Raw genomic sequence first — 27,940 nt, forward strand, 5'->3', positions numbered from 1 at the left:
ATCCCTTTGCGAACATGTCCGTGAAGGAAGCTCCTGTCCGCAGTACACCAAATGCACGGACATTGGTTTGCGCATGCGCGTTGATGTTCTACGGACAGTGTTCGGGTCCTGAATTAATTAAAAGTGCGTCACACATGAAACGGACATTTCTGGACATCGCGTGTGTTCTAGAACAGTTTAAACTTGCTAGCGAACATTACGGACAGGTATAGTGTTCTTTAGGACACCTCCATTTTCGTTTAATTAGGAACATTTCAGGACACCAATTGGGTTCTTAGAACAGTTTCAACTTGCTAGCGAGCAGTACGGACAGGTATAGTGTTCTTCAGGACACCTCCATTTTCGTTTATTTATGAACATTTCAGAACACCTGTGCTGTCCGCGGACATCTACATTGTTTTTAAAAAAATAAAAAATGGGAACTAATTACAACAGAATATAAAAATGTAACATATATTAATAATTTATGAAAGAGTAGGTGAGGCAGAAACAGAAACAAAAACAAGAGAATTAGGGGTTTCAACATGAATGGTATCAGGTGAAGGAGGGATGGAAGTCTCATCAAAACATTTTGGATTATGGAGAGGGTTTGGGGATAATTGACTGGGATATGGTGAGGGGGGACAAGTACATGTGGGACAATGGTATGAGGTTTTTGTTTTAAAATGATCCTCAACAAATGTTTTCAAATCATTAAAATTGCTCAATAATAAATAAATGTTTTCTTTTAAGCTGTCAAGCATGTTTTCCATAACAGTTTCTTCAGAGATATTTTCTATTTTAGTATGCTCTGTACAAAAAGAAATATATATGTTAAATATATATAAAATAATAAAAATTAAATGGTTTATATTGTAAAGTGTGTACCATTAGCTTCACTATTTTCTGACATTTCCTCATGTGGGAAGTGCTCCTCTAGCCATTCCAGAGTACTAGACATTTCTGTGAGAAAAAAAAATGTATAATACTTTTTTTTAATCTAATACAGAAAGTTTATAAAGATATGAGTAAAATGATGTACACTTACTATTTCAGGTAAGATATGTTCTGAGTACTCTGTAGGTCTGGTCTTGGTCTTAGTTGTGGAGTGTCTGTGAGGTAATTATGTTGGAAGCCAATTTATCTTCTCTTGGTATATTCCATTTTAGAACATATTGTATTTAAATTAATGGTTAGTGTGGTACATATATGGGTTACATTTCTTATGTATTACTACATATAATATGTATGTGTATTACTTTGTGAATTTGTTAAATGTTATCATGTTGTAATATAACAATTAAACATACCCCCCCACAGACTTTTTTGGTAGTAGTACTGTTGTCCGAACATGTCCGCGGACATCAATAATGTTCGCGGACATCACATTCAGTAGAAGTGGTTCAGTATGTTCCATATTACATGTACATAAAGTCAAAGTTACTATTGTTAAGCTTTGCTACTAAAAACCTATGAAATTCAGTGAAAAAACTTTGTTAAAGGGACATTATGGTTAAGTTGTGCTACTAAAAACCTATGAAATTCACTGAAAAAAACTTTGTTAAAGGGACGTTATGGTTAAGTTGCGCTACTAAAAACCTATGAAATTCAGTGAAAAAAATGTGTTAAAGGGACGTTATGGTTCCAAGTAAAACCGAAAAACCCTTGAAATTCGCCATTTGTGATGTCATCTTTAATGTCCTGGGTGTTAGTCTTAGCAGTGCACGGTAGTGGCGCGAGTTATGGTTGTTTAGCTTACCATAACTGGCGAATTTCAAGGGTTTTTCGGTTTTACTTGGAACCATAACGTCCCTTTAACAACGTTTTTTCACTGAATTTCACAGGTTTTTAGTAGCGCAACTTAACCATAACGTCCCTTTAACAAAGTTTTTTTTACTGAATATATATATATATATATATATATACATAAATATACTCGCTGAAAAAACATTTGTTAAGGTGTAGTTCGGTTGAGCAGATTTCATGCAACAAAACTCTTGAAATTCAGTGGATTTGGGAAGTCATGACCAGCTTATCTCTGCACATTCCCATTGTTGAGCCCATGAGCACAAACATGTTATAAGAGAAGGGGATCACAATGACTTCCAAAATGGCATTATGGGTATACAGAATTATAGGAGACATCAATGGGATGCGCTGAGTTAAGATGTTTATGAATTCCCACATCCACTGCATTTCAAGAGTTTTGTTGTGTTAAATCTGCTCAATTTAGCTGCACTTTAACTGAAGTTTTAATAGTGAATTTCAAGGGTTTTGTTATACCATCGTTTTTTTTACAGCCACCAGCCATGTCCACTGTACATGTTCCACCAATGTCTTTCATTTGGACCCAGTAGGTTGCCACAGGATTTGGCCTTGGCCAATAAACATGTCTTTTGGTTCTACTAGTCAGGACCCCCGGCCCTAGCCAGTGATCATAGCCTTCGGCCGTGCCCACTGTATCATTTAAAACATTACCTTTCTTTCCTGCTCAATGGCCCCTTTACATGTTGTCCCATTCGCTTTCTTCAGGTCCCACTAGCCATGAGCTTCGGCCATGCCTAATGCCAGCAGTGTTCAGCCATCGCCACTCTACATGTTGCTTCAATAGGTTTCCGAATGACACCACTAGCCATTGCCTTTGGCCATGGCTTGTGGCCCAGGCCTTTGGCCTTGGCCACACCACTAGGGTTATTTTGGGCACACACGCTATGGCCTTTCGCTGTGCCCCCTTGACATGTTGCCTAGTCGGTTTCATTGAGGCCCACTGGCCATGGCCTTTCGCCATGGCCACTTTCCAAATTGCACCATTTGCTTCCTTAAAGTAACCCAGTAACCATAGCCTTCGGCCACACCCATTACCACCCACCTCACTGTAGCTGTAAAATTCCAAATGTTTTACTTAATCTCATTTTTTTAAATCTATTTTTAAAAAAACAGTTTCCCCATAACAGCAGTTATCAATTTACTACAGATAACTGCAGCTATCTGTAAATGCACGCAAATAACTGTGGTTATCCATCAAAACTGCACAAAATCTAAAACTCTTCCATGCCCTTCCAGGCATTCACCAAATGCCCCCCTCCTTGTGCCATGCTCCCCCCACTCCCATTAAGTTATTTTCCCCTACCTCACTCTCTCCCATTCTGCCCGACTTTCGTCCTTTGGTCTAACACACTCTCATTTCCGATCTAGTTTCTATCATAACCACGGTTATCCTGCCAGATAACCCTGGTTATGTGAAAATGTTTGAACTCTGAACTTGGTCCCCTGCCCACCGCCAACACCACCATTTCACATAGTGCCCTCTTTCCCACTCCCCACCTCTAGCCTTATGCCATTGAATCAATTTTCCTCCTCCAATTGCTATTTTCTCCACTTTTCGTTTTCGGCTCACCCTGGTTATACCCACTGATTTGCGGTTATGTTTCCTATGGAGCAAAACAAAATATGGTGGCTTTTTAATTTCAGAAAAGCCTTGCTTATGCATTTTGGGACATATATATGACTATATTTTGCCATCAAATATTTTAACAACTACTACTGGAAATGTTACTAGCCTCTCTCAGCATCTCTGCTGTAAAGCACCAAGACCAACAATAAGGTTTTACAGCGCAGAAGGCACCCTGGTCTCTGTCAAATATTTGACCCAATTTTTTGATTAATTGTTCCCAAAATGTCCAGTTTGGAGAGGGGGATGAGGGGGCTTGACACACTCCTGGTTTAGAAAATGTCCTCCAAATCCATCCAGCAAGTCAAACGTTATTAGCCTCTCTAATGTTTTTCCTGCAAAGCTCCAAGACCGAGCGAAAGTTTTTAAGGCGCATGGGGCACCCGGTGCTCTGTTGGGTATTTTAAAAACTACTGGATGGATTTACACCAAATTAGTCAAGAATGAGTCAATGCTTTGTGCCCAAATTGTTGCAAATTTGGTCCAAATCTGCCAAGCGGTTTTCACGCTACGGCTTTTTAAAACTGCACTTTTCTCTATGGGAAAATAAATGTGAGTATGCTGAAAACAGCATTTTCATGTTCTCTTAATAGCTTTTTCATTTTTTAATGAATTGTTCCAGTTTAGTGGGACTCTTAACAAACTGTTTGTTTGGAAACTTTCATACAAATCCATCTAGCAAGTCAAATGTTATTAGCCTCGCTCAGTCTATTTGCTGTAGAAAGCACCATCAATGGATGCAAAGGTTTTATGGAACAGGGGGCAACATCTTTTGTGTCACATATTTTAAAAACTACTGTATAGATTTACCCCAAACTAGTCAAGAAATGTGAGTCAATGCTTTATGCACAAATGTTTCTTACTTGGTCCGATCAGTTTTTTCGCGCTACAGATTTTCAAAAACTGCACCTTTTCTCTATGGGAAAATTAATGGCCTGAAACCTGTGAAACTTGTAGTTTGTGGTGACCCTTGACAAACTCTTTGATTTGGAAATGACATCTAAATCTATGTAGCAAGTCAAAAGTTATTAGGAATAGAATTTTTGGGAATACAATAGCTGCTTTTTCATTTTTGAAAAGACTCTCAGCCTCTCTGCTGCAAAGCACCGTGGGATACATAGCTATAACTTTGGGAATAGGGGACACCCTCTTTCCCATCAACTATTTTAATAATATTGGCCGGAATGACCCCAAACAACCCCGGAAATTGAGTCAGTACTTTGTACCCAAGTTGGTTCGTACCTTGTCCAGTTCTGTCCAGCGGTTTCAGCTATGTGCTGGAGAAAATTGTGTACTTTTTCTTTATGGGAAAATGAATGGGGACTGGGCCAAAGTGTTTTTTTACTTCCTTAATAACATTTTTATTTTTTAATGGATCTCTCCCAAAACCTCCAGTCGGAGGGTGGTCCGTGACAAACGTTGTGTTTGCACAATTTCAGCCAAATCCAGCATGCGAGTGAAAAGTTATTAGCAATTCATTTTCCGGGTTTCCTGTGTATCTTGATACTCAACTATAGTGTGACAACCACTGCACTATAATAAATACATATGAAATACATAGCAGGATCGCTATAATAAATATTCATGAGATGAATTTACAAACCATGGTTTCAAATTGGAACTTGTTTACATATTCAGTGGATACTCTGTACAATTATGTATGCTTGACTGCCTAACAAACATCAAATGATGACGGTTAGGGACGCTTAAAACTCCCACGTGGCATTTTTCACAGACATCTTCCAATGTCAATACTGAAGTGCCAAGTGTCCGTATTCACGTATGAGAACGTGAGCCAGTCCTTTCTATTAAGACAACAAGGTTTTGATTCTGGCGCTAGTTTATTTCCCATCATACGTATGTGCCTACATTTCCTAGCAAATCACTGTTGACTAAGGACCCACAATGTATAATATTTTAAGCAATAAAATAGGATAACTTGGCCAGCTTTGAAAAGTGTCTAGTAATGTTTGAATTCTTCTTTTTAACACCGTATGCATCTACATATGAAAAATGTATTCAGTGCACAGCTATATCCAATGTTTAGTGATGAGGAAGGAGCATGCAAGAGCAGCATTAATGTAGGATGACAAGATATTCCAAAATAAGGGCCGCTGCCCACCCTTTTTTGATTTAAAAACCCTATCCCGGTTTTGTGAAAAGACAATCACATGTGGAATGGAACAATTATAAACCATTAGTTCAGTTATTTTATATTAAGTGGTCCAGAGCCAGCCTCGAACTCACAAACCTTTGGTTAGAAATAACGTGAATTGAGTGATGGTGCCACTGAGACTGCCTATGTAAGGCCTTCATTAGCAAGACCTAAAATAGTAATCTGAGCAAAAGTTGCTTTGTTTTCAGCATGCGAACAATCACAGCCAAATCTTTCCAGTTCATTTCCAGGGAAGTGATTGGACTTAAACCACTCTTCCCCCACTACTCATGGGTATTCAAGGTAGTACCTTTCAAGTGGAAGTCCTTTTTTATGTCGGTGCCCTATCCCGTTTTTTGTTTTATTCTTAAAGCCTGGTCACCCTACATTAATGGCAATGCATTTTCCCTCTATTTCCAGGCTGCTGTCTCTAGCAAGCATCTCCAAGTCGTGAGTATTCTCTGGAGGCCCGGCTGGAGGCCTTCTTGTGCTGTGTCTGATTTCTCTCAGTATAAGCCAGCCATTCAAGGCGGCTCGCTGCCAACCGTGCGAGAAACGCAAGAGTCTGATCCAAAAATGCAGGAACATCTGCCAAGCGCAGGTCAAATAATGGCGGCGCCAGTACGCATCCCAGCTTTAAACCACGACTCACATTGATGTAAGCCGTTAGATCTACAGATGAATTAAGATGGACCTGTGAGAAACATGCCTATGTTAAGTAACGCTGTGCTCATTCCTCACTTCCCTAATATAGGCCACAGTAAATGCTGGTGTGAGACCACTCAATGCTGCCAAGTCTGGGCGCTTCCTTGCTTTCATTTTGATATTCGCAATCAGAGAGAGCGCCAGAATGTTCTCATTCTTGGTCGATTGGGCCATGGGTTTTCCCTCTGAAAAATGCTTTTGTAGTCACACAAAATGGCAGATGTTTCCACCCAGTCTATTAACGCTTTTAATACAATGTTTTAAATTGTTGTCCCAGCAGAATCGAGCATGGCAATTAAGTGATACATTATGGGTTATTTCAGAGAAATGTTTTTGAAAGTATGGTACCAATATATCACCTGGCGTCATAATACCTGCAGCCTTACCTCCTGCCAATATTTGGCATTGCATTGTTGCCCAAACCCTCAGAGATGCTCTTCCTCAGGGAATTAATACGATCTTCATCTCAGGATTCCTGGATGGTTTGACATTTCAGAAAGTCTCGGGAGGATACCTCGGGGGCAACGTGCTCGCCTTTCTAAAAGTGGGGCTTTTATTCTGTTACAAATATGAGTGGAATGTCAAGCTGAAACACTTTTTGCGTGGATTAGCCACAGAAGAGTTTGGGCATGCTTTACAAAAGCATTTTGCAGTGGCGCATTACCCATCAGAGAACGCTGTGTAAATCAGGCCCTTCGGCTGTTACACACTTTCTCGACTTTCAAAACAATCTGTTTCAAGAATTGTACGGCACTAGATTGCTGCAACCTGACTTAAATGCATCTAAACTGTTGTCAGGCCATTTCCATTTCTCAAATTTGAGTCCATAGTCTCTGAAAATATTTAACTTCTTCATGCAGGGGAAAATAAGGGGTTTCCACTCAAGGTAAGGCAATGGGCCTGGCTGGATTCCATTTTCCACGTATTCTACATGGTTACTATTGTTCTTTTGAGAGTTCTTGAGTGTTTTACTTTGGGTTTCCTCGTCATAAATCGCCTTCTTAACAGTTCCTGGTCTCAGATTCTACACTGGTAATACGCCCGTAAGATTGAAATTATATAGTTCTTAATCGCTTAATAATCTCTGGATGTTGTCTTCAATTATAAAACGCGGATGAAATCTATATTTCTATAAGTCAAGGAAATTCTAGGGTATTAACCTTTAACAAAGTTTTATATACTTGAGGTGCTTCCAAAGCGCCATGAGTGAACCACTGTAATACGACGTCTTCTCTGTGTGTGACGTTTGAACAAATTACCTGTTTATTTTATTTTTTATTATTAATTATTTTCCGTAGTCATTGAGAAGGGACCAAGCTTGGAGAAGAAGCAGAGCACTTTACAACAATGGGTTAATGGGACTGAAGTTAAGGGGATACGCCTTACAGGATGGCTGCGTCACATACAATTAAGCATCAGGAGCAGATGACAGGGGTGCAGGGTGGTTGACAAGTTGCATGAGGGTAAGTGTAGTGTTGATGGGGATGAGTAGGTGGAGAATGCCTGTTTCCTGTTCTTCTTTCCATTTGTTCCTTTTTGCAGCAGTAATCCAGCCAGGTCCTGGCTTCTTGTGAAGTGTTAGGCGCCACGAGTAAGGGTGTCTCACACTTTGTTGCCCATTTTCCATTCTCAAATAAGGAAATCCATTTAATGTTACCCAAATCCTTCTCTCATGTTTCTGTTTACTTGGGAACACTGACACATAGAATTTAGGTCTCCCGTTACAAATGTATGGTCTATCATAGATATTAAGGGCCTGATTCATGGACGTGTTTATAATGGTGCAAAACCATAGGAAAACATTCCACGAATCAGGCCCTAAGTTGTTGAAACGTATCCTGCATTCTCCAATTATCAACTGTCCTAAATTGTCACACAAGTATTGGCTACAGCAGGTAGCCCACCCCCCCCTTTAGGTTTACCCATTGTTTGATTGTGTTGCTGGCTCATAAATAAAGTGCAGTTCTTAAGCTTGTATCATCTCCATATTCCATATTGCATGAAGGTAAATGATCTCTTGAGCTGAAAGGAGTTTTTTTTTAGATGACCATTTCTGTCATCTTTATGTTCCATAACAATATATTGAGCAAGAGTGATTAGTGCTTTAGGCCTTGGATGGAGCACGGCTGCAGATTTGCTGTCAGCCAATCCAACAAAAGCAAAATCTATCCTCCTTGAATCTAAGTTAATACTGCTTAGTTGAGGGAGCCATATTTTTCTGCTATATTAGATTTTATGAAATTGATAACTGTCCCTCATGTGGCCCCTCTATGCCTGTCTGGCTTTTCCCTACTGACAAAACATCCACTGAATGGAAAAAGTAGATGTGATATAAAATTCCAGAATCTTGGTCAGCAATTCAACCACATATGAGTAGCATTGCAGCCCCACTCTTTGATGGATGCTATTGTCCATGAACTCCAGTGAATTTATACCCATCATTTCTATCACCACAATTGTGAGATGAAATTAGTAGGATAACAGAAATAGATTAGTACAACTAATTATGTTGTGTGTTTGCTTTGAATGAACACGGCATTGTCACCCCAGATATTCTGTAGATGTCAGGATAATTTCCTTGTAGTCTGAAGTACTAGGCTAGATCCAGTTGAACTATTTGTTTCTACTCATGAGTCAATCATAAAAATTTCATCTAGCATGCTTTGGACTTTAGTTGGAGTAATTTATCCTTGTTCACGAAAAATGAAGTTCTGGAGTTCTTTAGTATACCCTCAAAGATTATGACTGTCTTTGGAGTTGAATTAAGTGAAAACAGGAAACACAGCTATATTGACATCACCAGATCAAGTGCTGTGCCTTATTTTGAGTCTATTTTCTCTGTCATTTACAGTATCCGTCTGCATAGTCACTTGCTTGTGACTTTTAATACCAATATTCAAAGTTACCATGTAGTTATCCGTTTTCAATAAGGAGCATCCATTCAATGTTAAAACAGCAAATCTTATGTTTCCTGGTTTCTCATACTTTCAACATCCTATCTCTTTTCTGCACATCTCTCTGAAGTGTTGTTCATTTAGTAACATATTAGTAATCAGCTGTATAAATGTATTGTCTCAAGCAAGAGGTTTACATCAGTTGCCTTTCCCTATGGTGCTGCTCACCAATAAATGCAGATTCCCAGGGTTTAGTGCACTGAAATGTAAATGGTAACCAAGGGTATATGTTAATTTGTGTCATGAACAGACTGATCAACAGGCAGAAATGTCATCTGACTCCATGCCATCAAGATCACCTTCATCCTGTTTTATTTGCATGATGAAGCTTTTAGGCTCATTCATAAAATGGAAGGAATGGCACCTATGTACCCAAGCAAGCACAGCTCTTTCAGATAATAAGCCAGGACTTGAGAAAGGTGTTACTGTCACATAGGGACAACTGGAAGGTGTGTAACAGTTATATTGGCTACATAAATATAGCTATGTGATTCAGTGCCAAATTAGAACTTTAGGCAACACCGACGATATTAAATATAAAAGCCAGAGAAACGTAATGCTCCTTTGTAAGGAACATCATTTGATGTATTGGTGTGTTATTTTGCCTTCTTGTCAAATCTGTACATCAAGAGGCTTTAGTTAAGAGAGTGTGTGTGTGTGTGTGTGTGAGTGTGTTTGTGTGTGTGTGTGTGTGTGTGTGTGTGTGTGTGTGTGTGTGTGTGTGTGTGTGTGAGAGACGTGGTGTTTATGCCTGTGTATTAAAACGGGAGATAATGAATATAAATATGAACCAAATAGTGAACTTGTATACATTATGTTTTTCATTCAAAATGGTAAAAAAATACTATTCTATTTAAAGGTTAAAACAACCCACAAAAAAGTATTAAAAAATACATGCTATGATGCAATATTCGAAAATGGACACATAGTGCTATGTTAGCAAAAAAGACATTTAAGGCCAGTATCTCAGATTGTCAAGCAAAATGGCAAGCAATGCACACGTTTTCCAATTATTCAATAACTGTCCGTTGTTTGTCTCATTAGCATGGTTGTTTCTCACACCCATTCAGTAGAGCATGGCAACAAAATTACTTTTCTGATGGTTTCTGCTGGACAAAGAAATATTGATTTTCCAAGGTTAAACATGGAATGATTCAAATATAGTAATTGTGTATGTAATCTCGTTTTTTATTTTTTATTTTATTTGTATACATACATGTATAGCAGTGCACAAAGCCCTGAGACATCTGGGCACTAGCTACAGAAAGTGCAGTACACAGTCCACAGAGTGAGGACCATGCAAAAGACGTTACAGCAAAGGGTAAATATCGAATGCACATTCCGGTAGAGCCACACCCCCTGGTACATGGAGCTACTTCCGGTGTACAGTGGGCATAATAGAAGGTAGATCGGAAGAATTCATGTAAACGCACATTCCAGGAAAGTCACAGCTCATGGGACTACACCAGGTATAACGTGGGCATAATAGGTAACAAAGGTTAGCCCGGATAGCACTTGCACCTATTATAAAGTTTAGAACAGTATTGGCCGGTAGTTGTGGGTTTCAGCTTGTGTATTTTTATTCTGTACAGTTGGTGACATGCAAGTTAGTGCTGATACATATCCTTTCATACATGTGTCTTCTCACTGACACATTTGCATTCCAGACAATGACCTTTAGTTAACATTTTTGCTGATGTTCACAGATACTTCACTGAGACATGCTTGTTTGCTTGTGTGCTGTTGCCAGATTCTTACTTTTGGTTACGTTTTTTTAAAATATATTATAGTAAGAAAGTATTTCTTCTTAATCAAGTTTTGTCCTTTGATCATAGTAACTTTAGTAGATCATAGTCTTTGCCTGAGTGGCTACTGTTTGTTGATCTGAGTCCATTAGGTATTGTTTATTCCTTCTCTTAGTGTTGTTTGTGAAAAAAGTCTGCCTCACTGTCTGCTGTCTGCAAGTAGGACATTGAATTTGTTGATTGGAAATGATGACTCCCTCTTCCCTTTCTGCTGTCTGCATGAAGCGTATTAAGTAATCTTTATAGATTTTAAATGATGGCTCCCGACACATGTTTCCCCGGTCCTTTGGGGTGGTTCTTCAGGGGAGAAAATTCCGTTCTTGTGTTCACAGTATGGATTGCTTTAAGAGTAAATTATGGGTTTATTTAGAAACATTATATTGAGCTGATGTGGTTCTTAAAATCAATATTTGCTGCATTAAGGAAACGACAGGCCAATACTTACATATTTAATTCAAAAGAAGTTGTCTTTAGGTTCAGCTTGTTTAGGTGAATATTCTTTGGGATAGTTTATCCTAAAGGGAATTAGACTATCATAAGTATAGTTACATATAACTTGCTCGTGGTTCTGTTCATTTCAGGGGATCAGTGTTAGTAATGGGGCTCTAGTCATTACTATTTTAGTGCCTGGTGTACTTACCTTTGTTTATCTTCAGTCCCTAACAATCTGTGGTAGGATTCCAAGTGTGTAGGTTGCTGAATGCTTAGCGCTCAGCATCTTTGAATCCAAGAGTGCATATGGATGACATCATCGCGTTATGTATGCAGTGATGTCATGACGTATCCACGTTGCTGCTGCCATTTTGGTTTGGGCTAAAATTAGGTCGGTATGGTTATACATTAGCAGACTGTTATATGTCTGATAGAGGCAATTTATTTTGACCGTTTTTTTAAATGGAAGAAATGCATTCTTGTCTTTTGAGCAGTTAGAATTATTTTTACCTTACTTTGCTCAAACAAGCCCCTATATTTGGTTTTGCTATTTTTGGTGGTAACCTTACTCTGCATATGGCATCATTTGGATAATTACTTTTTTGATTGTTATGCTGATATGAGACAATGGGATAATTGTTAAATTTGGTCAAATATATTGACCTTCAGAAGAGAGGAGTATCTGTCTCTTAGTTAGCAGCTTGATCAGTGGGGTATTTACTAGATGTGATGTCATAACCTATGAGGTACAGTTGAGCATGATAACATATAGCTGTGATACTTGATAGGTAAAAGATGTTGTTATAAGAAATGATGTAGTTCCTGATCTGAATTTAGACTTGAATGCCATGTGTCCATTACGCATATCCATCTTGCTTCATGTTTGCACAAAATCCATTCAAAGTTGCCTCCTCTTGGTGGTTGTTTGACTTTTTCAAGACCATAAAATGACAAACTATTTAGATCCTCATCTTTGTGGTGCTCCATAAAGTGCACTGCTAATGGTGATGGAGTGTCTTTGTTTTTGATTGATCTTATGTGTTCTCCAATCCTTATTTTTAGTTGTCTCGTTGTGCTTCCAATATAAACCTTGTTGCACATGCATTGTATGGCATAGATTACAAAAGTGCTATTGCAATTTATAAGTTGTTGAATTTCTTTTGTTTCACCACTGGGTAATTGCACCGTTTGTTTTCCATTTTCTGAATGTTTGCAGATCTGGCATTGGTCACATCTGTAATTGCCTTTAAGAGGAGCCTGCAGCCATGTTGTTGGTATTGGTGCTGTTCCTTGCATTGGTGCTTGATAGTGTGAGGGACTTCATTTGTCTTTCAGACTAGGTGGCTTTCTAAATGTTATTGTTGGACATTCATCCAGGGCATCCTGTAGGTCCTGATCAATCTGTAAGATGTTCCAATATTTTGTTAGGATCTTCTCGATAATATGACTATTAGAGCTGCATGTGGTGATGAATCTGGTTTCTGGAAAGTGAGAGGCTGCCATGTTTTGTCTGTGTTGATGTCTTGAGGTAGCTTTTATTGACAAGTGCTTTTCTGTACCCTCTTTCTATAAAGTTGTGTTTCATTTTGGTCTGCATGTTTTTCAAAGTCCACTTGTGTTGAACAGTTCCTTTGATTCTTAACATTTCTCCAAAGGGAATATTATTGATCACGTGTGCTGGATGGTTACTAATGGCATGCAAGGTGCTGTTCACTGCTGTCGGTTTTGTGAAAAGAGCGGTTTGGATTCTGTTGTTTTGTACGTATAGGTTGATGTCCAAAAAGTTGATTGAGGTTTGTCTGCTTTGCATTGTTAGGGTAAGATTATAGGTGTTGGTGTTTATAAAATTCCAATATTGGTCCAGTAGTTCCTGACTGCCATTCCATATGAGTATGATGTCATCTATATATCTTGCGCAAAAAGTGATATTGTTATGTTCCATGAATGATGGGTGCCGCCATGCATGCTCAAGCTCGAAATGCCCCATGTATAAATTGACATATGATAGGGCGGACTTGGCTCCTATGGCGGTCCCTTGAATCTGTCTGTAGAGCTGTTTGTTGAAAATGAAAATGCTGTTTTCCAAGGTGAACTGTAACATTTCTAGTATCATGTTGTTTTGATCATTGTACGATATGGATCTGGTTCTTAAAAAATAGTTTATGGTATGCAGACCTTTTTCGTGTAGAATAGATGTGTACATTGTGGAAACACCCATTGTTACTAACATGAAATTGGGATCCCAGAATAGATTTTCTAATTGCTGAATTATGTGTTTGGTATCACGGACATAGGAGGAAAGTAATGTTGTTAATGGTTGAAGTTGGTGATCGATGTATTCTGAAATATGCTCTGTAAATGATCCAATGCTATTGATGATTGGTCTGCTGCTTGTACAGTGGTCATAATAGTTGTCATAATAGGTAACGTTCCTATGAAAGCACATTCCAGGAAAGCCACACTTGATGGTTCGGGGGGCTGCATCGGGTGTACAATGGGCATAATAGGTAACATTCATATAAAAGCACAGTCCAGGAAAGCCACACATCATGGTACGGGGGTCTACATCGAGTGTACAGTGGGCATAATAGGTAACATACATGTGGCAGCACATTCCATTAAAGCCTCATTACAGGCTTTGTTAGACCTGTCAGGTAGGGGTGAATCAAGGCAGTGGTGCTATGGGTCCTTCAGGAAACACACAGGATAACAGCGGGCCAGAAAGCCAATAGCTAGAATCACAGTATAGTTAGGCATGAGAACTAACAACAGTGTAGCAAGGTATGACATATTAAGTAATGGGCACGTACTGGGAAAGCCACACCAGGAGACTGAGGGCTACCTCAGATGTAGGGCATTGCAACATATAAGTAGCATTGGGCAGTGGGATCTGAACACATGTAATATGTTATGATTCAAAAGTGTCATAATTGATGCAACATAAGTCTTATAAGTTATTTCATTGTATTGGATGTCGGGGCAGTGCTGCGGAAGGAAGACCATAGAGTGGCTGTAGGGGAGCCAGTGCAGGCGAGGATTCCAGCATCAGTGGTGCTGGCCAGAGAATCGAGAGACAAAGGAATTGTGTTGTGATGCAATGGAGGTAGCCATAGCAGTGTTAGTAAACGTTTTAAATGATGCCACTGGTGAGGAAAGGAAAAGTCAAAAGCTGATGCCACGCTAGAGTATATGGAAAGAAGCAGCAACATGAATAAATAGCCCCCATAGAGGAGGAGTAGGATCCATGCACCAGGAGACGTTCTGAGGTCTGGGTAGTGCTTTATGATATATTTCGTATTGTGAGAGGTATGGTAATTAAAATGAACACAGTAGAAAAGCTGATAGCTGGTAGTAAAGATTTCTCTATACTGCACCTTTCTTTACTGCATCTTTATGGAAACCCCAAACCTTTTGCTTTTATTTTTTAATCTGCCCTGTACTTTTTATAGTGCAGTGAAGACGTAAGTTTCACTGTACTGGCTTTTGCTTATATGTCATGGGGAAACTGACATATCCTTCAGGCTGTCAGTATTGGGACACCATGTTTCCCTTAGTTATGTTACTATGTTACTACTATTGGTTACTTTTGTATCACTTGTGGTAACTTCTTATCATTATTGTTTTGCCCTATACTAACACTCAGAGGATTGTTGGTTGCTTTAAGTGTGCTAAAAGGATAAGCTGGTGGCAGCAGTGACTTCTTCCCACTTTTGGGCACTTTTCATTTTACCCTTACCATGTTTACCACATTGGCTACTGGATGGCAGCACACAGTCTCTGCCTCAACAATGAAAAATCTGAGCTTCTTCCCATTGGGCCGGCTGCCCACCTCAAGAGTCGACCCAAGGATTACACATCCTTTGTCATTGATGGCCACAAAATTGCACCCTTGGTTAAGACTTTGGGGATCTACCTCGACTCATCACTTTCCATGTCTCGCCACTTCAACCATATTGCTTCAACATTAGGCTATGCGATTAAACTCATCAACACCAGCAAACCTTTCCTCACCACCATGAACCGTCTGGAAGTTTCACGAGCACCAATATGCTCGAAACTTGACCACTGCAACTTCTTGCTCTGCTGCACCTCAGAAAAAAACATCTGCAAACTTCAGAGCACCCGGAACAATGCTCTCAGAGCCACCCTGAACACTTGCAAAAAGAACGACATATCAGATGTCAGGAGATCTGCCCACTGGCTACCTGTTCAGGATAGAATCACTTTCAAATCCTATCCCTACCCACTACTGTCTCTCGAATAATGCCCCAGGTAGCTGGCAGCCAATTTAAGAAAGAACACAGCAGAAAGACCCACTAGGGTGGCCTAAAGTCACCGCCTCATCACCCCAAGTCTCAATCGTGCCAAAGCGGGGGGCACCTTTTTCCCAGTCCAATCGCCATCTCTCTGGAACATCCTACCCACTCACCTGAATGCAAAACCCTCTTACAATGTTTTCAGAAAGGAACTCAAAACACGGTTGTTCAGCTGACCTTCCACCCCTCTATCCGTGTTTCTCCACCTGTAACTAGAGCCTACATGCCTAAGGGCTGTGCACACTGCCATATATGTAAAAATAAATAAATGAATAAATAAATAAATTAACTGTGGCTACTGGTCATACATGGCTGTGCCACAAGATTGTTTGCTTGTCCTTTTACCATCTTGTTCTTTAGCCTTCTTCCTAACCTGAGAGGCTTGGTAAATCCTTACAAGGACTTCCAGTGCCCAGCAGAGCAGAAGCTTTTGGCAGGCTAATGGAGGGCTGTATGTGTTTGTTGTAGGATGTGGGCTGTGACTGTCTGGTCCCAATCCACAAACTGGTTTCTCTGTGTCTGAGTGGTATGCATGAATGTTCCTGTCAGTGGTGCTGATTGGACCACTGCTGGTGTGTGTGTGTGGGGGCTAGTCCTGCTATTGGCTACTGAAGGCAGGTTTTTTTGTCCTGGCTTTTAGGATAAGAGAAGTACATTTGCACCCATTTTTCACAGATCCTGGAGAAACCTGAAGGAGCCAAGAATCCTAGCCAGCTGCGAGACCGACAAAGGAACCGGAGACCCGTTGGAAGAAGGCTTGGCTACCACTTCTGCTGCTGTCCGGGAGGAGCCATGTCTTGCTTGTGATATTTAGCAGTCCGGCAAAGGAGCTGCAACCCTTGAAGCCGAGGGACCATCTATTCCTGACAGCTTCTCGGTATCCTGCAACAAAGATCTTTCAGAAGTGTCCTGGGATCGTCTGTGGCTGACCAGCTCTGAATTTGGTCTACTGTGGTGCCGGGATGTCAGTGTTCCGAATTCTGACCTGGAAGTTTGGCGATCTTCAGCTGGCCCTACGAGACTCACCTCTACGAAATGTCAACGTCTTAGCAACAAGGGGACCCGAGATAGGAGGGAAAGTCTGACTGTAGCGGTTGAGTCCCTTTGCGTTGCCGTGCTACATTGACCACCGTCTGAATTCACTTACCTGACCGCAATCCAGTCCTGAGAGGGATCCTGGATCAGGTTTTGCTGCATTCATCAATTGAGAGTCCTTGCAACCGTGAAAGACACCAACCGGAGAACAGCTAGAACGTGCAACGCATGCAAATCGAGGACTGCGTGGTTCAGCAGGAAAAGGAACCTCAGACCCTCTTCCTTTATCCTGCCAAGTCTGGGGAAGAATCAGAGTACGAGGGTAAATTACAGAGTTTCTTAACTACACCTATACTCCCATTAGAAATCAATGGATGCATTACAAACCTTAATTCAAATTTCTTGGCTTTATCATTGCTTGTTTGCGCAAGACTTCTGAAAGTTAGGGCTGCTACTGTTAGCTAGTTTACCTTGTACTCTAACCATACAAATCCTTCACTGGACCCCAGAGACTCGAACTGCATGTTTTCCTGACTCAAAGATTCTGTGGAACTTTAAATTGAACTATTGGACAGAAGGCCCCAAACAACTTTGGGCTGGACAATTTTAGTAAGGGATCATTCTCTGCTGACCTTGAGAGCATAATACTAATCTTACCTTTTCTTTGCAGGAGTTTGTGATATGTATTATGCCCTATAATAAGTAAATGTATATATGTATCTATTATATTCAGTGTTGTGGAGAACCCTACTTGCTAGTAGTAATTTTTCTATAGTTTCTATAGTTCTGGCCAATAAATAATAATTGTATTTTTATACATCCTGTTTAAGTGTACTTTGTGATTCCCATTGTGTGACCTTATTGTGAACCCTTTACAAGCTCACCACCTCCAAAGAACTTAGCCTAGACCAATTGTCACTGCTACCCAAACTGGTTTGACTACAGCTCCACAGAATTGCCCCTGTCACAATATAGGTTGGCCTTCTATACATCTGTCCACCAGGACAGAGTACAGAAAAACAGTCCTAATAATAGCACTATCTGGGTGCGCACGTACCAGGGTAGGAGGGGCAGAAAAGTGGAATGTAGAGACAAATAGGGTAACAGTTTGCAGCATGTGTCAAGCTCAGTGCAGCGAGAAAGGGATAGTAACACACCATTGTGACAGCCAGATGCAACATCACGGCTCAACTTTGCATTTATTTTCAGATATACTGAAGAGGCCACCTGATGCAAAGTCATATGGACGAGGTACGGCGGCATGGCAGCAATCTGCGGTAGAGACCAGCAGAGACACAAAGGTGTGATGGCCTTAACTTCAGGCCTTTATGTAGGGCTGGCTTTGCCTCCCGGCTAGTATGGGCCATTTCTTTAGTAGTGCCCACTGACCAATCAGGATCCTGCGTGAATTGCAGCCTTGTGGACCTTTGGAACACATGATGGTGCATTGGCCATGATGGAATGGCCTTGATGGTGTCCTGCCATCATGTTGTCTGCTTCAGTGGTTGGGCTGCAATGTAGAATGAAGCCTAGACCTAGAAGGCCATCCCCACCGGCCGAGACACAAAGATATATTATTATAATACTAAGCTATCATTGTGGCAGCTGGTACATCTTTTACCTGGAGGGGCATTCAGATTTCCCTGTAATCTGTTGATGTATGACCAAGCACAGCAAAGGGAGCACATGAGTGGTTTGAGTATATATTGAAATAACTGGTTTAAATGGTGCATTTTACATGATGCTTTCTGAAAAAACCCATACAAATTAGTTTTGTATTTATCACAACATATAACCCATAGATGCCAAGTTAACAGTCAACAGTCAACAACAGTACACATGAGTGTTATCCAACTACATTACATGGTACATGCTCCCATAATATACGCCAGTGTTTCCCCTCTAAAATCAAACTCATGTAAACCTTCCCCTCTAAAATCAAACTCATGTAAACAACGAAGCCATTGTTGCCACTGTAGGAACACATTGACATTGGATGTACCACAACATGTGAATATTGACATATAGAAGATTGTGCCAATGTATGCCAATATTGCCACCACAAAAAAACAATCAAGTTGAATGTGACTAATAAAGTCAGTTGCCCTGATTTACAAAATGTTTTACAATGGCACAATCCCATTGAAAAATGATTTGTAAATTACACTCACTTAAGTGCAGGAGTGGAAGGACTCTACAACGATCCCTTATGGATGAACATACGCACCATTAGCACTTGAGCACTAACACACACATTGGATGTGCCTAATAATGCCAGTATTGCAACTGTAATATATACGTTTCTCTGCTGGCTGTGACACATCATGCCAGTATTGTCACTTTAAGAACACATGCATATTGGCTGTGCCAATATTTCAAATATTACAACTGTAAAAATATATATATATATATATTATATTTATACATTTGTAGAGCATACTTGCAGACAGTGATGCTGCTAATGGAACAGGTGGGTTTTCAGTCTTTTTTAGAACAAGGTGTAGAAAGGCTCAGATCTCAAGGCAGGGGGGAGGGAGTTCCAGAGCGTGGCAGTGGAGACAAGGAAACTAGAACCACCGGCTTTGGAACCTTGGAATGCTTTGGCGGTTGGCATAGGCAATGCATGTGTGCCTGGAGGTGGTTGGATTGGAGAGTCTCTGGGATAGGTCGCCTGGGACAGTATTGTCAAGGCAGTGGTGGGTAATGGTGATAATTTTGAACTTGATCTATTCTCTGACTGGGTGTCAATGTGTTTCTCTTCTTGCTGCAGTGATATAGTCATGTTTATTTAGGCCCAGAACAGCTCATAGGGCATTATTATGCATGGTTTGCAATGGTCAACTTGCATTGATCAACTTACCTGGTTTAGGAAGCAGCCGAAGAGGCAATGGCGTTGACATCATGCAACAAGGTGAGAATGGTGTCTAGATTGAAGCTGAATGTATTGATAGCCAGAGAGATGTGGGTGCGGTGGTTGTCAATGTTGAATAGCTGATAGGGTGGGCTCAGTTTGGAGAGGTGTGCAGGGTTGCCTATAATGGGAAGTTCAGTATTCTCATTGTTTAGGCATAGGCGATGGGCAGCCATCCAGGCTTGGATGGTTTCATAGATTGAGTTGATTTTTTGATCTACTAGGTGGTGATCATCAGTGAGGGGGATGCAGAACTGGGCAATGCCAGTGTAGTTTGTTTACTTGATGTTGAGAGAGTCAAGGAGGTTGAAGAGGGTTTGGGTTCACACATTGCAGAGGGAAGGGGAGATGCAGGAACATTGGGGCACTCCACAGGTGATAGCTGTCGGGTGGAGGAGTGATTTTCAGTGAAGACCCTTCAGCTGCAGTTGGCCCGGAAGGATGTGACCCACTGTGTGGTATCTGGAGAAAAAGAGGCAGTGGTAGACAGATGGTGGCAGAGGATGGAGTGGCCAACTGAGTTGAAGGCTGCAGACAGGTCCAAAAACATTAGGAGGAAGAGGTTTCCTGAGACTCTGGTGTCATCGAGCTGGTTCTTGAGGTTGAGAAGCACTGACTCTGTTCCTTGGCTAGGGTAGAAGCCCAATTGCCGTGGGTTAAGGACATGATGCTGCTCAAGTTGTTGCTGAATCTGGATATAGGCAGTCCGGCGTATGATGTTTAATAGGAAGGGAAGTTTGGTGATGGGCCTGTAGTTGTTGGGGATGGATGGGTCGAGAGAAGGCTTCTTGAAGAGGGGTGAGATCCAGGATGCTTTAAGTGAGATGGGGATGTGATGGTGGCAAAAGAGCCATTAATGATGTCAGTGATTTGCAGCAGTAGGAGGTCTGCACCTTCTTTGATGAACATTGCAGGGCAAATGTATGCTTTGAATTTTGAGAGTTTTAGGCTCTTAAGATGTCGGCAACCTCTGGCACAGATAATGGGTTGAGGTGGAATAGTGGAATTGGACTGTGTGGGATATAGGGGAAGAGGCAGCGCTGATGGGGCCAGTTTTAGTTGTAATTTGCTCAGTAGCTAGTCAGTATTGTCCAGGAGAACATTCTGGACATCATTGTACCAGGTGACGTTCTTGGTGACCGTGGATGAGGTGAGACTGGGGATTCCAGTTCCCGTAGGATAGAAAATAGTTCACAGGAGTTAGAGTTGGCATTGGAAATCTGACCATTGTAAGCAGATGTTTTGGCCACTTGAATGACTTTTTTTGCATGCTCTGGAGAGTGCTGACGGGCATCGGTTCCAGGTTCATTCGCTACAGCGCTTTTCATCACATAAGGTTTATAATTCAGGGGTGAAACAACAGTTGGAAAATGTGGATCGTTTGCAGGTGCGCTTTCTGTGTGGGGCGAGTGTATTGATGGCTGAGTTGAGGGATGTGTTGTAATGATTGAGTAAGCTGCCAACGTCTAGTGTGATGGGGAGGGGAGTGGGTTTCCGAGCAGTGTCTGGAGGAGGTCGCTAGTGAGGTTGCTGGTGCAGCGGGCAATGACACAGTGGTGGCAGAATGGTGGTCGGAGGGGCTGATCAGGGGGATAGTGAACACGATGCGGTGGTGATCAGACCAGGCGCAGGGGGTGTTGGAGAGGACGATGATATTGAATGTATTGTCTAGTATCCAGTCACGTGCATGTCCTAGAGCATGTGAGCTTAAGTATTTTTTGCGAGAAGTTGAGGACGGAGGTTTTGCTGGTGAGTAATATGGTATCTTTGTCAAGGGGGTCAGCATAGCCGAGATTGAAGCCCCCAGAGCAATGGCTTTGGAATTTGTTTTCTGATTGCACAGGAGGAGTTGGTGATGTCATCTTCAAATGTAGTAGGGGACAGTAGAGAATATGCAGAGTGATTGTGGAGGTGGCCATTAGTAAGAGCTTGACTGAGAGAGACAGACGGTTTGGGAAGGGCTGGAGACTGTGTCGCGGATGACTGGGGTGTCTTAGTATATAAGACCGACCCTGCCAGCTTTTTGTGCATTTTGGCCATTTCAGTGAATGGTGTAGTTGGGTGGAATGGTGATGGATAGGACAGAGCCAGTGGAGTGACGGAGCCATTTTACAGTGATGGCTAACATGTCAGGTTGTTGTCCACAGTGAGGTCAGGGATGTCAAGTGTCCTGGCGATAATTGAGCATGCATTGTTAAGTGTGCTTAGTATGCTAGGTGAAGGGGTGGAGGGAGAGGGCAGCGGAGGATGGTCTGGGGTGTCCATTGCTACAGGAGCGGGGACTGGCATTCGTTTTACTTCTGGCTAACACTACTTGCCAGTAATTCCCATGCACACTGTCTTGATACCAAAACAAGTTCCCTGACACTGGAAACACTGGCGGCTCTGCCTCGTCCATAGTTAATCAATGGTTTGCACTCTTCGGTTTGATCCAGCTTAGGTTGAGTTTTCCAGCTACTAAAGAAAGGTTTTCTTAGCAGCACGAGAAATGAAATTTTCCTTCATCGCCAGCTTTCGCAGACACACAGCAGTCATTCAGATGTATGCATGCATACATACTAAAAACGCCCTGTTGCTTACCCCTGGTAACTCCTGTCCAATCAGGATGAAGCAGGGTCTTATAGTCTGTGACGGACCCAAGTCATGCCTCCCAAAACTGTTTTCAATTTTGTACTAACAAACATAAAACATCACATCAATTTCCAAAGAATGGCGCACCCAGTTATAATTTGCCTTTTTAATGCCGTTCAAGCACACATGGTGAGTCGGTATCTGCTCTCTGAAAAATGTGGACGTACGTCGTCCACCCTTCAATTTAGAGGGTGAAAAACAACAAGTTCCAAAGTTTTAAGCAAACCACAAGTGGCATTTTATGTATAACACTGCACGCACATCATCTGTGTGGTCATGCATGTGTTTGGGTTCCTTCACTTTCTGTCCCATACGGACCTGGCCGTGGACATGAGCTGTGCACGTGAACTCACCACCGGTGCAGTCAGACCGGAAACAGGCAAAGGGGTAGACATAAGTAGAATCCTAGCACCTGCAGCACAGTGTGGGACTAGGAACCAATAAGGTAGGGAGAACCAGTAATAAGGTATGCCAAGAGATCTTCAGTGTTCAAAAATAAATCTGAGACTATCCTGTGTTTCATTTACAATGACCTCTGGTAGTGCTTTCATCTCCCTCATGCGGCACACCGCATTCATACATACACATACATGCATGCAGACATACCAAAACAGTCACTATGCCAAGCTTCCACCCCTCTGCCCGGGCCGGAAATTCGAAATGTTGAATTATGGTGGCTTGACCTGGTTGACATGCAGAGCTATGGCAGGACAGAACAGGGCACAGACAATAAACGGTGGCCACGGCTGCAAGGTTAACAAAGGCCGGCCAATTACTTATGTAAAGCGTTTCATTGTGAGCACCTGCATTTGTAGGCATACATTGTGAAGCAATTTAAATCGTAATGGGTTGTTAGTACTTGCATGTCAGGGGAGTGATTGGAAAGGTAGTCGTGGGACAGGAGACGGTTCAGACTCAGAATAGTTCTTAAGTGTGTGGTTTCAGACGTGAAGGAGTGAGTTAACTGCTTGTAACATTGAAGCTGCACCAGAATAGTTTCATTGGAATGTATAAAGATGTTAGATACCCCTGCACAAGTAACTTTGCCCCTTCACTACAGTTTCTAGTGTTAGACCATCTCTCAACATTTGAAGGGTTAGCAAACATGCACACACGGCACATAAATAAACATTTTTAAACACTTATGTGACATCTCTTCTCTGACTGACTGCCTCTAAACGCAGAAGGACACAGAATCAGGAATAATCTTCCCTGCAAGTAATCGGGCATCCAGAGACAGGCAGGGCACAGGTTGGGATGAAGTTTGTCCAGACTATGACTGTCCAGCCTATAATGAAAATGCTGACGTCACCAAAGTTAGCTTAAGGATGTTCTCAGAGCTATGCATCACTCAAGGCATAGTCGTCTCATGTCCTGTCCATGGCCCATGTAAAACAATGTGAAGGGCATCAGGCAAAATGGTCTTTGTCTGTGCAAAGAATCTAAATAATGTACGATTCTTTACAAATGCAATGACTACATTTGCAATATGGACCATGTGATGTGCACTTGGCCCATAATGCAACTACTTTCTTTGTTGCCAGTCACTTTTCGGACCAGGAAGGTTGGCACCCTACTAGAGATCCGCTGCTGTTCTGTATGCCAAGGTTTGTGCCACAGTTCTGTAAATTAATTACATAGAAGTACTCACCTCGATATAAAAAGCTCTCCAACCAAAGTTTGAGACCGAGGACATGGCAATTACACTGCCAGGGATTGTCCTTGAAAAGGAAGACTTTGAGGTTGGCCAGCGAATCAAGAAAAAATCTGTCAAGTCTTTGAAGTTGATTGTGACTGACTGCAATGAATGTTAGGTTCCTTGTATTGTTCAGTAAAGATTCTGGCAGATTTACAAGGGTGTTATAGGACAAGTCCAATTCCCTGAGATCGGCCTGCTGCGCCAAAAGCCTGCCCTCGAGGTGCTGAATGGAGTTCCCGGTTAGATTCAGAACTTGCAAATGAAGAAGGTCGTGGAAGGCGCCGGGCGGCAGGCTTGACAGAGAATTGTTGGAGAGATCGAGGATTGTAAGCCAGGGTGTCATGCTGAAGGCAGTTTGGTTGATTGTCCTGATGTGATTGTCTTGCAAGTACAAGATCTGGGTGTCTGGAGGCAAACTGTGTGGCATCTCAACATATCCTCGATTTCTGCAGTCAACCGTCTTAGATGACGCGTGGCATTGGCACACATCTGGACAGCCCCACACGACTTGTGTGAATAGTATAACACTGGACACTAGTATCAGTCCGCCTGTAGAAGAAACATAGATGAAACCACTCTCTGATGAACACAGGTAGTATATTCTCATTTGCGCTTAAGAAGGAGAAACATGCAAACAAACATGATCAAACCGTAGCAATCCTTTATATCATGGCTATAAGTCATGTATATACTTTTCAACACATCCACTGCGCTGTTAGATAGTATAGCGCTCTATTTCACACTTGAATATTTGATCCCTTTACGTCTGAGTGAAAATTAACCCATATTGCATTTATTAAAAATGGAGTAGATCTTTTCAGAAATGGCCATTATCCTCTGTACCCAGACTCGAGATGTTTCCGTCTGCATCAGCCAAAATGGGCAACATTAAGCAGCTACTGAATTGATGACCGACTGACATCAACTCCTACAAGGCGGTGATGAAATGGGGTCTCTTGGCATTTTTAGTAAACAGTTAACTGTGAATTAATGGTTTCTTGCAAACTGTCAGAATAATATTTGCAGTCGATTGTAAAATGGACTCATTTCATGCTGTGAGGCATGAGCGAGTTTGTTCGCGCCAACTCTTCGAACTTTCTCGGAGGTTCATCAGAGGATGTCGAAATTAGCTATGGATTACAGACAATGGTATCGATAAACGTTTTTTTAAATTTGTTTTGAAAGACAGCACATTGTGGAACAAACACATCGCTTCATAATATAAGCATAAATGCAAGGATTAAATACGGTATTAAGTTACATTAGCACTGATTTTTCAATATTTGTTCTGTATATGGTAGTTATTTTGTCCAACATCTGGCTGGATAATCAAAACTCTTTGAAGGTTGACTCTTGATCTATTTGAGGGCTAGTGCTGATTAATTTGTGATTAATATTATTTTATTTTTTATAAATTGAATGGCCCTGTTCCTCTATACATATGTATTTATGGAATATGTGTATGCATTTCATGACTACATTTTCTAAAGTAACTATTCTTTTCGTTTAGTTTGGAGCTTGGAAATTACAACTCACATCTTTGCTGTGGATATGTCCAGTAAAGACATATAATGCAAACATTAGGATACGTTTTCCGTAATCAGCCAGCTGGATAGTGTAATGGTATATGTGCCAGCTCAGAGATTTGCAGGTTGAAGTCATTCTAGCCTGGCCACCTCATCCATTTAAAGTTGCTAATATGAATGAAGTATTTCCATAAGCAAAAACTGTTAGGAATTGCCATCTTGCAAGGGTGTAAAAGCCCTTGCTTTTTTTGATTATTATTAATTAATAAAAAGATAATTCTATCTCAGAAAGGGTAATCTGCTAATCAGATTCTGCTTTCATAAACTCCATGCAAAAAGCCTGGTGCACATCCGTGTACTGCTGGATGCGAAGCTTGATCTCCACTGACTGCTCTACGTTGACACAGAGCAGGTTCAGAAGACATGGGTGCCCCAATCACAACTGCAAGACACAGCCAAGTCTCTGAAACATTTAAGATGTGCACCCACTCCAAAAACCACATATCTAGAAGAATGCTTTCCTAGTAGCATGTTAAACTGTGAACATAAGCCATACCTGAGTTTGAGGGAATGTATGATGGTTTGCTCAAAAATGTGTGCCGAAATGCAACTTTGCTAGATTTCTTTTGCCAAATTTGGCACATTTTTACCACAAAATGTTGGAGATCCCCCCGACAATCCCTTACACCCTCAACCAGATCCATACTAATCTTCAAGAGATGTGTTTTTAAAAAAGTGGTAAAAAATAAGCAAAGGAAAATCCAGCATCATTGCATTCAGCAAAAGTGTGGAATACCATTTAAGGTATGGTGGCTTGCGTCTCATCAATTTCATGTTGCACATGTTTCAACCCTGTGAGCTATGTGTGTTCTTCCCAACCAGACTGTCTTCACTGTTCCCACCATGACTGCAGCCCCGGGGGTTGCTTCGCTTTGCTCCTTTGTGATGTCAGGTAACACCTTCTCAAGAGAGAAAGCCACTTCATAAAAATCTGTCAAGGGTTCAGAAATCAAAGAAAACACCCATTCACTAAAGGACTAGCATTACACTGGGGTGCTGCCTTTGATTCTATTAAGAAGAGAAGGGATCGGGTTAGTGTAGACAGATGCAGCTCCTTTCAGCTGGAGGAAGGTTCAACATTTTCTTTTCTCGCTGCCTCTATCTTTCTTTCTTTCCTGACCCCTCCGTTTCCTTTAGAACAAATCCCTTTGAGGTGTGATGTTAAAAGGCAAATACCACTTGCCTTAGGAACAGGGCTTGGACCCCTTAAAGCAGGCTTGCTCCATTTCAATCACCTATGGACATTTGCCTTTAAAGGAAGTGGTCTCCCACTCCTTCTTTGATACACTCCAAAGCAACAGCATAAGGAACAGTTCACTGGATCGCTGGTGTAAGAGTTGACTTTCCAAAGCCCTCTGATGGAGGGAAAGGCACAATATCAATGGCAGAGGCCTTCTATGCTCCCTAACCATCCCCAGGGCAGATTGCTGGTGATCTATTGTCGGTACAAGCTCTGTATCTCTGCCTGCCACTGTGTTGAAGGACCCCTGAAGGTGTGTGCCAAGCCTCCCCACGGTGGAGACCCGATAACAAATAATAATAATAATTATTATTACCACTCATGATGTACTTTCTCTTGACTGAATTCCTGATAATGTCAACCTGATTTCTGGGATCAGGAGGCAGCGCTCTGTTATTGACCCATAGAATTTCACCAATGACTTCACATATCTGTATGTGTTTTTGTTGCTTTGACAATTTACAATATGTTCAGTGTGCAGGCTTGGGCTGGCTGATAGGGCATTGGGCAATTTGGTCGACCTACATGGTAGCACAGGTCCGTATTTTGGGTTAAATGTGCTAGTTTTATAAACACTGCACTGTGCAGCTGGTTGTTTTGAAGATGTTGCTAACTAAATGTGCTTTAAATTCCACTATTTACAATGGGCCTCATTACACGGTAGGCGGTAACCATGGCGCTATTAGCGCCATGGTTGCCGCCGGTATTTTACCGTGTCCGCCTTGGTGGATGGCGGAATTACCGCCCTACTCCAAGGTGAGCGGGGCGGTAATTCCCCATTCACCAAGGCACTTCACCATTCCCATTTTTGCCCCCATAGGGCTCAATGGGAATGGGGAAGGTGCTAATTACGGTACCGCAAATTGTGGTACCGTAATTAGCACCAAGGTCCCTGTGCGCCACCCTACTTTAACGGCTGGTAAAACCAGCCGTTAAGGTCGGGTCCCGCAAAGGGAACTCGTAGTAAGGCGGTAAGGGTTTACCGGTACCGGTGCCCTTACCGGTACTGGTAAACCCTTACCGCCTACCGTGTAATGATGA

The 27,940-nt window shown here is 41.6% G+C and overlaps 2 protein-coding genes across 5 annotated transcripts in view; one reads left to right on the top strand and one right to left on the bottom strand.

Annotated features, from left to right (window-relative positions):
- The window catches only part of CACNA2D3 (calcium voltage-gated channel auxiliary subunit alpha2delta 3), a 3,251,448-nt gene that overhangs the window by 2,591,393 nt on the left and 632,115 nt on the right, over positions 1–27,940 (top strand). The gene's annotated exons all lie outside the window — the stretch shown is intronic.
- LRTM1 (leucine rich repeats and transmembrane domains 1) overlaps positions 1–27,940 on the bottom strand; it is a 97,463-nt gene that overhangs the window by 62,437 nt on the left and 7,086 nt on the right. The window contains exon 2 of the mRNA XM_069643644.1: positions 24,026–24,622. Coding sequence (XP_069499745.1) covers positions 24,026–24,622 — 597 coding nt within the window. The remainder of the gene's footprint in view (positions 1–24,025; positions 24,623–27,940) is intronic.

This window comes from Ambystoma mexicanum, chromosome 2p (assembly GCF_040938575.1).
Source record: "Ambystoma mexicanum isolate Mex_15411 chromosome 2p, UKY_AmexF1_1, whole genome shotgun sequence".
Lineage (NCBI taxonomy): Eukaryota > Metazoa > Chordata > Amphibia > Caudata > Ambystomatidae > Ambystoma > Ambystoma mexicanum.